The sequence below is a fragment of the Cucurbita pepo genome, chromosome LG18, assembly GCF_002806865.2.
Source record: "Cucurbita pepo subsp. pepo cultivar mu-cu-16 chromosome LG18, ASM280686v2, whole genome shotgun sequence".
Lineage (NCBI taxonomy): Eukaryota > Viridiplantae > Streptophyta > Magnoliopsida > Cucurbitales > Cucurbitaceae > Cucurbita > Cucurbita pepo.
Genome location: NC_036655.1, coordinates 3,567,656 through 3,579,362, shown reverse-complemented (window position 1 = coordinate 3,579,362; position 11,707 = coordinate 3,567,656). Strand labels below are relative to the sequence as shown.

At 32.6% G+C, this 11,707-nt stretch overlaps 1 protein-coding gene across 1 annotated transcript; it reads right to left on the bottom strand.

Moving 5' to 3' along the window:
* Nucleotides 1-3,271: 3,271 nt before the first annotated feature.
* Nucleotides 3,272-3,895, bottom strand: LOC111780520. The gene has a single exon (XM_023660945.1). The coding sequence runs from the start codon at nt 3,893-3,895 to the stop codon at nt 3,272-3,274; it is 624 nt and encodes a 207-aa protein (XP_023516713.1).
* Nucleotides 3,896-11,707: the final 7,812 nt, after the last annotated feature.

Below are 11,707 nucleotides of genomic sequence, written 5' to 3'. Positions count from 1 at the left end.
AGCCTCCGGCTTCTCGTTTATTGAATAATCTTGTTTTTAATTTGTTGAACATCTTTGACTTCTAAATTGTTAAAGTCTCGATAACTTTGACTAGAAATTTAATCAGCATCTTGTCTTGTGTAGTTCAGAAGCCTTCAAATATATATTCAAAGTTGTAAGAAACTAAAATTCGAGGCGTTTTTGATTTCTCGAGTCTATTTTAGTTTTAAAGTTTCAAGTTTTTTGAAAGGTACGAGATGAAAGTTGGTTCGACTTTGGACCCAACTGTTGGTCTTCACTCAATCCTTGGTTAGTGAACTTGAATTCTTTGTGTTTGGGACGACTTGTTTGGTTTTGAACTCACGTGGCATAATTTTATTAGACTGCTTTATACCGTCAAATAGTGACTAAGGCTCCACTGTTGAACATTAATCATAAAATGATTCCACTGTTTGGGTCGAAAAATGCAAACATATGCCACCATGACTAAGACTACATGACTCTAAGGCTTCACGGTTGAACATTAATCATAAAGTGATTCCACTGTTTGGGTCGAAAAAGGCAAACATATGCCACCATGACTAAGACTACATGACTACGTCGAGACCTAAAATTTGGCTTTAGCTTCCACTTCTTTTATTTTACTAATGACGCGTGCAAACCCCTTAGACGAGGATCACTTTCAATACTTGTCAAAGGCGTGTTACTTGTCCAAACCCCTTACTTGCTTTCATATTTGTCGTATCTTTACTATTATTATTACGTGAATACGGACCGAACTAATAGCTACACTCGCTAGGATAAATGCTCCAAAATGTACTCTAAGTGGATATGACTAGTCGTTAATTCTTCTAACCCGAATTATATGATATCAAAGCTATGGTTGTTGCTTATTCGCTTTTAGTCTATAATATTACTTTCTCTCAAACTGTTTTAACACATTTCATCGCTCACGTTTCATAAAATATTTTCTATAAAACGTGATCCGAGCTCGATCATACATCAAGATTATCCACAAAATTTAATTTTCACATAACTGACCTGTTCGCCGAACAAAAATGTAGCCCAAAAAATAATAATAATTGTCAGTAATTTTGTATAAATAGGGATAATGGTGGTTTTTAGCTTTATAATTTACTTATTTCATGAATTATATTTGTATATTATAACTAGTTTTAAATTTTTTAAATACAATTTTAAAAAGTATTATTGTTTGCAAGAATCTAGAAATATTTTATATTATAAAAATAAAATTGGGTAACTTTATGGTTTGCATAATATAAAAATCATAATATAATATTATGATTATAATTTCAATTGCGTCATTAATGTAATTTTCTAAAATTTGAATAATCAATTGTATAAATTATTTTTACAATTTAAATAATCATAGACCCGAAAACCCGACTAACCTAGATTTCCAACCCAAATTTTTTTAAAAAAAATCTAACTCAACCCGACCAACCTGAAAATATATAAATTTGGTCAGTTCATGTCGACATTTTTTAGTCTGGTCAACTCGACCAACTTAAAATTAGGGTTACAATCTAAACCAACCCTATATTATTTTAGAATTATTATAAATATTAAAAATATTTAACGTTTGTGACTGATGTTAATGATGTATTGTGACGTGTATGAAATTTTAATTGTTAATGTAACATGTATCGTAGATAAGTAAATTTTTTAAATAATTAAAAATAATCTGACAACCCAACTCAACGGAAGAATAGAGTGTTGAATTGGATTGCGTTGTAAACTTTATTTAGGTTGTTCGAGTCATCAACTTAATAAACCTGAAATTTCGAGTTTTGAACATAAATAACAGATAAATTTGAGATTGGAAATCCATTAAATAATTAAAATGAGTTGAAATATTTGACTGGAAACCCTTTTAAATAATTCATAATTGATATGTTATCAACTTAATAAACCCGAAATTTCGAGCTTACCGCTAGTAGATATTGTCTATTTTAGCCTCTTACATATCTCTGTCAGTCTCACGATTTTAAAATGTATGTACTAAGGAGAGATTTTCACACACTTATAAGAAATATTTCGTTCTCCTAATCCACCCCCTTGAGAATCCAACATCCTCGTTGGCACATCGCATGATGTCTGGCTCTAATAGCATTTATAACAGCACAATCCCACCATTAGTAGATATTGTTCGGTTTAAGAAATGTTTCGCTCTCCTAATCTACCCCCTTGAGAACCCAGCGTTCTCGTTGGCACTGGCTCTAGTACCATGTGTAACAACCCAAGCTCACCGCTAGTAGATATTGTCCGTTTTAGCCTCTTATATATCACCGTCAGTCTCACGATTTAAAAACGTATGTACCTGGGAAAAGTTTCCACACCCATATAAGAAATATTTCGTTCTCCTAATCCACTCCCTTGGGAATCCAGCGTTCTCATTGGCACATCGCATGGTGTCTGGCTCTAATACTATTTGTAACAACACAAGTCTACCACTAGTAGATATTGTTTGGTTTAAGAAATGTTTCGTTCTCCTAATCCACCCATTGGGAACCCAACGTCCTCGTTGGCACTTCGCCCCGTGTCTGGCTCTAATACCATTTACAACAACTCAACCTCACTCCTAGTAAATATTGTCCATTTTGACGTCAGCACTAAAAAAGAACAATATCTACTAGTGGTGAGTTTGAACCGTTACAGATTCAAATCTCGAGTCTAGAAACAAGTTTTCTTCTTATCGATATTCATCATCAAGGTAAACCCAATTCAATACTTTCTCTCCGTTTTATTATTATTATTTTATATTTTAGATCTAAAGGTTTTGTTCTTCTATAAGTCGTTAGTTCGAATTCTCTCATGACATTAATACCATTTCGCTCTTAGTCAAACATATATGACTATAACGAGTTAAGTTATACTCACGTTATTAAAGTTAAGCCAATTCAATAATTATTTCGTTGTTTCAAAATTATGTTTTTTTTTTTCTTAGAAATACGCGGAATTAGTGTTTATCAAGCAGGGTAATAGTACACTACAAACTCAAAATGTGGAATCCCGATATCCCCGGGATTAACAAGTGAATTTACGTATCTACCCTTATATTATACACATAATTAAACTCCAATATATTTTTTTTAATAATAATTTTTTTAAAAAAAAACTAAACCCTAAAATAGAATTCAACAAAACCAGGTAATATAATTTAAAAATAAGAATAATATTACTCAAATTTCGCTTTCTTTTTTGTACAATTCACAAGAAAGGAAAAATGAAAAATAAATAAAAAAATAAAAAAGAGGGTGAAATGACATATTTAGCCTTCCTTTTGTTTAACTTTAATCCCAACAAATCTACAGGGCGAATACCTAATTTTATACTCCGAAATAGTCTCCAACGACGGCGACCAAACCTGCCCCTTCGATGTTCCGACGAGTTGATCGTAATGCTTCTTCAACTCCGGCGTGCTACACAAAAACCCACCACCCTCTCCGCCGTACGCGCCGCCAGGAGAAACCAACCGAACAATAAACTCCGGCATGACCTTAATCAGCGCTTTCCCATTCCGCCCTCGGACGTACTCAAACGGACACGAACTCGAGAATTTCTCCGCCGCCTCATTCCCGGCGCCGATGGCAGCGAGCGACGACGTTGAGAGAACATCGTTCAAGGAGAATCGGTCTATGGGGAGAACCAAGTAGGTTTCGCCGGCGAGAAGCTTGTCTTCAATGGCTAAGGATGGAATTCGGTGGCCGATGAAGAAGGAGTCAGCGTGGCAGACTATCATGTCGGGAAATTGGAACATGATCTCTCCGGCGAAGTGGTGGCTTCCGGCGAGGATTCTGGTGGGCCCGCTGGAGAATATGAGCTTCACGGCGGAGGAGCGGTGGCGTTTGGTAATGGAAGGGGGTATAAGACATGGAGACATTGCATTCCCCATTTGAAATTGGAGAGAGAGAGAGAGAGAGAGAGAGGGGAGAGAGAGAGACGGAGAGGAGAGAGAGAGATTTGAAGGGAGGAGAGAGAGGAAGAGAGATTTGGGGATTTTATATCAATTGGGAGATTTGTTTGTTTTTAGATTTTTCATGAGAGGTCGGTAGTCAGGGATGACGGCGTTGAATATCCACGTATACACATATATACATATATATATATATAATGACTCGAGAATTTAACGAAGTTTGATTATGTTGAACCCAAATTATAAACGTTGGGTTGGGTTGGGTTAGATTTGTTACGGTTTGGATTGGGTTGAGTTTTTAGAAAATCGAAAATTTGGGTCGATTTGCTGAGTTATTTTTTTTTAGTTTGGTCAACCTGATCAACTCGAACCGTCCAAAATATGATTAGGACCCGACCCAACCTAACCCTGTTCTAGTTTTAAGGTTACTATGAAGATTAATAATTTTTGACATTTGTGATTGATATTAAAGATGCGTTGATTTGTGAATGTTTAATATTGGAGTTTTATGATATTTTAATTATTAATGTAACGGTCGGATTCGGTTATGAATTGTGTTCGGGTTGTTTGGGTCATCAACCTAACCAACTCGAAATTTTAGATTGATCCAAAAGATTTTTCTGACTCGACTCAACCCAACCCAATTTGTGTGCAACCCTGTTACTCGATTTAGGGTTACAATTTGAACGTAATTATATGAATTGTTACTCAAATTATGGTTGTGATAATAAGGATGCGTTGTGATTTAATATTGGAGTTTTATAAGATTTTAATTATTAATGTGATTGTCGGATTGGGTTGTGAACTCTGTTCGGGTTGTTTGGGTCACCAAAGCTAACCAACCCGAAATTTTAGGTTGATCCAAAAGATTTCCCTGACTCGACCTAACCCAATTTGTGTGGACCCCTGTTGCTCAATTTAGGGTTACAATGAGTATCGTCAATTTGAACATAATTATATGAACCGTTACTCAAATTTCGTGGTTGAATTATATACCTACGATGATGAATTAGTTTATTAAATTTAATATAGAGATCAATCGATATTATTTTTAAATTTGTAATAGTTTAGGGTTTGGTATGCAATATGAATCTTATTTTTTAATTATTTGATTCAAAATTGTAATTATTTAATCTATGAATAAATTTGTAATTATTCTAATTCATATTTTTTTTAAAGAATTGTTTATTTTATTTGAATAAATTAGCACCAATGAGCATAGGTTTAAATCATTATTCCTTATATATATATATATATATATATATATATATATATATAAATATGGCAATTTTTAAATTAATAGCTATAAAAATTGCATTTCCTAAAATACCCATCATTAATATTGACTTTCCAACAAACAATTTTTTTTTCTTTTATAATATTCATATATATATATATATATATATTTATTTATTTAGCCTATTAAACTTTTAATTTTGTATCTAATAAATAATTTTATTTGACAAAAAAAAAAAAAAATTAAAAACTTAAGATTTTAATTAGGAGTGTACGCAAGTTGGGTTCAGAAAATCTTTTGGACCAACTCGAAATTACATTAATAATTCGAATATTGATTGAATACGAGTCAAGTTGGCTAGGTTGGTGACCTAAACAACTCGAATACAGCTCAGAGTCCAACTCAACCATATACTTTCAAGTTACTTTTTTAAATATTATTTATTAAAAAATGTATATTGCGTTAATAACTAAAATCTCATAATGCGCAAACACCAAACATTTATAAGTCACAACATATCACTAACAAATATCAAATATTCTTAATCTTCGTAATAATTTTAGAAGCTGGGTTAGGTTGGAAGTAACACTGTTTTTTAGTTGGTCTGGTTGACCCAACAAAAAATGTCAACCCACGAACCAACCCGAATTATTGGTTTTCAAAAATTAGATTGAGTTGGGTTGTTCGAGTTGGTCAAGTTATCGAGTCATATGAAAACACTACTAATTTTTAATAATTTTAATTTCAACATTTACACACACATTGAACTTGGGTTAATTGAGAAGTAGACGCTATTATTTTATTTTTATTGCAACTATATAATTACTTGTATTGTGCTTATGTGGCTAAGTCAAATGACTCGAATCAAATGTGGTCCCCAAAATTTAATTAAAATTAAATGTAAATAAAAGTTAGAAATTTCGGAGTCAAACCACAATTAAGTAAAGAAAGGGTAGTGTGTGGAAATCCGGTCTTTAAAAAATATAAATACGTAGAAAATACATTAAATGAGTTCAATTTAAATAAATAAAAATTTTATGAATTGGATCAGTTCAGTCTCTAAATTATTTTAGATGTAGTTCGGTTTAAATAAATAAAATTTTTATGAATTGGGTCAGTTCATGAATTCTGACATTAACTCGAGCTCGAATTTATTAACTCGAGCTCGAATTTATTGTTAATTTAAAAAAATATATTTTTACTTATTATATAATTATGAATACAATATTTTTCATTGAACAAAATTTTATTAGTGATTTATTTTTTATTTTTGGTTTTTTTCCTATCATTCAAAAGGTTCGAAATTGACCAAATTAAAAAAATGTAATTAATTTTTTTTTATTATAAATTAAATGAAAGATATAAATTTTGTAATATAAAAAGGTGCAACTCAACCAATGAGACCACGTCACGATAGGAGATATGTAGGCATCAGTAACTATTTAATGTATATTATAAATATTAAGATGGTTGACGTCTGACTGAATTCATATTTCTCAATTTCCTCGTTAAAATATCTAACTAATACTCGTATCAATTTAAATCTTAAATTTTCGTAAGGAAATAATTAAGATATTAACTAAAATTAATCGATAAATAGTGATTGTGTGTCATTTATTCTCATCCACGAGTAAGTCAACTAACTAGAATTTGGGTTGTTGTTGGCAAAATCAACTCATGCTCGAGCCTTTGGTCTCATTCCTAAAAAAATAGTTTAGAAATCTGTCTGTTATAGGCTAAAAGCAAATAAGTAACAACCACGTGTATAACCTAGGTAGGAAGAATTGACAATTAGTCACGTATTATATAGTACATTTTGAGACGTTTTAACCTTGGTAGGTGTGACATGATTTTAGCACATGGTCATACACTAAACGTAATATGTTAATTTTATATGCACAACTCAACTGGTATAAACACGATCAAAAAGTCAAATGTTTGAATCTCCTAACTTCAGTTCGTAGTGACAAATCTATCATGGGCTTAGGGGGCTCGGGCCCTTGAACTCTAAAATTTTTAGTATGAAAAGATCAAATTAATAAGATTGGAAGACTATTAAGAGTGCTGAAAAAACCCGATCAATGCAATCGAACCTGTACAGTTTGGGTTAGATTGGGTTCAAATAGAAACAAAATTTATGGATTAAGTTGATTCATGGGTTCCCGGAATTTATAGTTAATTTTTTTAAAAAAATTTTTTTGGTTACCATAAAATTATATATAAATATATATTTTTTATTTTCATTTAATTTTATAATTAATTATTCTCTGACTAATTTTAAAAATAATTTTTAAATATTTAGAAGGTAATTTTTCAAAATATATATGGAAGTTGGGTGGTAAATTTTAATTAAATGTTTTAAAAAAAATAAATAGATGTTTTATGAATTTTTATTAAAAATAAATTTGGAAGAAAGGATTGGAACCACGTAAATTCTTAAATTTTATAGTTGGATTAGGTTGGGTTGGGTTCATTGTTAACGAGGGTTGTTTGAGTTCTAAAAATTTACAATTCGAACCATTAAATTGGGTCTAAAAAACGTTCGAATTTGACCCGACCTAACTCAACCCAACTCATGAACACTCTAATAGGCGTTTAAGGTCCAAAGTTTTCATTTTTTAAGATCGTTTTTTAATAATAATAATAAAAAAAAAGGTTTAAATTACCACAATACCTTGATATTTGGACAAAGGTGGTGAAAATACACGTGTTGAATTTCTTTTTCAAACTTCCATAAATTTTTCAATTCAATGATATTATTTGAACAATATGGTTTTCAGAGGGTCAACCACGAGTACTCTAGCAACTTCAAATGAAGAAGTGTTCGAGAAGGTTACGACAATATGACTGACAGTTTTGTATCGTTGGATGTATGAAATAAACGACAATAATTATTTAAATTTGCATTCCGTAATTATTAGAAATATGTAGATTTTTGAAGCAACATCTAAAGGTTATTATAAGGTGAAAGTCTTAAATGAACACGAGTTGTCTAACAACCTCAAATGAAGAAGTTGTTCGAGGAGGTTACCATAGTATAAGTGAGAGTTTTGCATCGTTAGATGTTTGAGAGGTCATAAGGACTTGCATGTAAATTTTTTATCAACATCCCAAGGTTATTATAAGGTTGTTACGGATGGTGTTAATATAACACATGCGTAAGCAATTTGGATCTTAGGCACTTTTTGAACATCAATTATTGTAAATGACTAGCATGTTCTTAAGTATTAAAACTTAATGAGTTTAAATACTAACCTTTTGTAGTTCAAACTCCTTTTGCCTCACGAACCGGTTTCGAACCACCACTAGTGTCTTCTCCACTATCCTCCGACCTTAGAACGGGATTGTGGAATCCGGTGAGTGACTAAACTTGGGAGGGATTTTGGATATGTGAAAGAGAGTGTTTGTGAGAGGTTTTTCATCAAGACGAAGAATCCCTTCCAAGTATCATGATCACTCTATTTAAAGAGTCAAGTTTGCATGTTCATGCAAACTTGAGATCACCAAATCTTGACACTTAAAATTCCACTCAAATGTTTGGGATTATGTGGCAAGCATGCATGTTTGAGTTAACCAAATTTTGACACTCAAAATTCCACTCAAACTTGTGGGGTTTATTTGGCAAACATGCAAGTTTGGTTAAACCAAATTTTGACACCTCAAAATTCCACTAACATGATTTTTCCATTAGATGAAAGTCAACATTTTGACTTTCTTCATTTTAATTCAACAATTAATTTGAATAATGAATTTCAAATTAAAGTAACATTAAATAATTAATTAAACTATTTAATTAATATTTAATATTAATTCAAATGCCAATCCCAGTCAATTCCGACACATAATTGATTAAGATATTTAAATCTTATTTAAATATCTCAGATTCTCTCTTTTCGTTTAATTCGTAAATAAAATAAAATTGCGGTTAAATATATCGTATATATGTAACGCATATTCCCTAATTTGAATTCGAACACTTCGAACTCACTCGTCACACTGTTCTATGGTTTAGTCCGATATGAGCTAGCAGAGGGACCTAATGGACCTATAGATCATGGGCTCCAACGATTCAAGATTAACCGATTAAACTCATTAACCTGGTTAACCAACATTCGTTAACTACTAGGACACTCCACTATAGCCTAGTAGTTGCACTCCCCTCACTATAGATATATTTCTGTCCATCTGATATAACCATGATTAGTAAGTCGATCCTTCACAGGTTGTTCGTAACTAGAGCTGGGTCAATTTACCGTTTTACCCCTGAAGTTACTTCTTGTTCCTTATGTCTCACTGATCCTCTAATAAACAATTGGTTTGTGGTCCAACCAGTAAACCGAATCCCTCTCAGGCCAATGAGAGGGTGGGGCCCCTTGTTCAAGACCTGGAGTCAGTGCTTAAGGGAACTACCTTTCTTCTATCCCTAAAAGTGGGTAGGAGTGAATTCCGTCTTGCACCCCACGTCCCCAGCCATTCACCCAGTCTTACCCCTGAAATGGGAGGCCTGTTGAGTCGGCGAACTAGAGCCACTCTCACCCATGCAAATCTAAGGATAATTCCGAATAAACAGGAGTTCATGGTTAGCTCAGGATTAAAACCGAGTTACCTAGGTTATCGAATGAAAAGAAAATCAGTCTCAACAGTAAACGACTTTATAAAGTGAGAGTGGTTTTCTTCATGGTCCGATCTTATGCAATACTCATTGCATAGGACGCCCCCACTCACATGTCTCCACATGCACAATTTAGTGATCGCATTGTTTATATCATATACAAAAGTGGGCCGCATCCATAGTGTCCCCAGAATAAGGTACTCAGCCTTATCCTTATACTATAGATCATTTTGACTATATACTTGAACTTGATCCACTCTTATGTCTCTACATATAGTTCAAGTAATCATACTATAGCCAGAGTGTTCTTAGTTTATTGGTTTTAGATTAATGATCGTAAAGTTCACTTTATTCAATAACAATTTTTACTGAATAAACATCAATAATAACTTTATTGAAAATAGAATATATCTTTGTTTACAAACTATGAGTTTTAGGACATAAAACCCAACAGTTACACAGTACCGACCTTGCACATTTGATTGGCTTCCTCCTTTATTTCTAGCTCCTACATAGGCGTTTTAAAAATTTGGAGCGGAACTCGAAAGGAAAAGCCTAAAGAAGACAATATATGTTAGCGGTAGGCTTGAGCTATTACAAACACAGTTGAACGAGAGAATTGAGCTCTTTAGTGAGTTTTTGAAGTTATGAAATATTGAAATGTTAAAATGTTTTATTAGATGATGATGTTGTTATGCATAAAAGATTTACTATATGTCGCATCGTATTATTAAAACGATGTTTTGTATGTAGGATTTCGAAAAATCATGAAATATTGAAAGAAAAAAAAAAGCATTCTTATGCTTCTATGAAATGTAACAGCCTGAGCGCAAGCCCACCACTACAGATGTTGTTTGCTTTGGCCTGTTACGTATTATCATATACCTTACGGTTTTAAAAACGCGTATACTAGAGAGAGGTTTCTGTTAGAAATCATGACTCTCCACAATGATATGATATTGTCCACTGTGAGTATAAACTTTCATGACTTTGCTTTGGGCTTCCCAAAAGGCCTAAAGGCAATGAAGATAGTATACATTAATTATGCATCATCCAACATCTCCCCTAGAACAAAGTACGTCTCCCCTTAATCAAGGCTCGACTCCTTTTTCGTTTGGAGTCTTAGTCATTTTTTACTATGCCTTCAAGGAGGCTTGACTCCAAAAAACTATTGGCACGACTATGGCTCTAATATCATGTTAGAAATCATGATAAGTTTATGACATGACACTAATACCATGTTAGAAATCACTCGAATACCATGTTAGAAATCACGATAAGTTTAGGGCATGGCTCTAATACCATGTTAGAAATCACGATAAGTTTAGGGCATGGCTCTAATACCATGTTAGAAATCACGATAAGTTTAGGGCATAGGTCTAATACCATGTTAGAAATCACGACTCTTCAAAATGGTATGATATTGTCCGCTTTGAGTATAAGCTCTCGTGGCTTTGCTTTAAGCTTCCTCAAAAAGCCTCAAGCGAATGTAGATAGTATTACTTAATTATAAACCCATGATCATTCCCTAAATTAGCCGACGTGGAACTTTCATCATCCCTAAATTCCCTAATCTACCTTATGGTTTTAAAACGCGTATACTAGGAAGAGGTTTCTACACTGTTCCGTTTTACTCTCCAATGGACGTGGGCTCTCACACTTTTATTCTTATTATTATTATTATTATTTTGTTAGAGTTCTCCAAATCGATATGTCAAGTCTTTTACATCGTCTTATCGATGTTGATCAATGAACGTCCTTAATCCACATATCACATTTTACGTCGGATAAAATAATTATTTCAAATTTTAAAAATACAAACGAAAATTTGAAAATTTAAAAAACATAATAAAAATTAAAAAAGCATTTTGTATAATTTCTTCCAAAAAAAAAAAAGTGAAAATGGAATGGAATTAAATGTTTAGGACACATACTATGATGG

What these genes read in the sequence shown, in the direction of transcription:
- LOC111780520 (XM_023660945.1), bottom strand. Translation starts at nt 3,895, where the DNA reads ATGGGGAATGCAATGTCTCCATGTCTTATACCCCCTTCCATTACCAAA.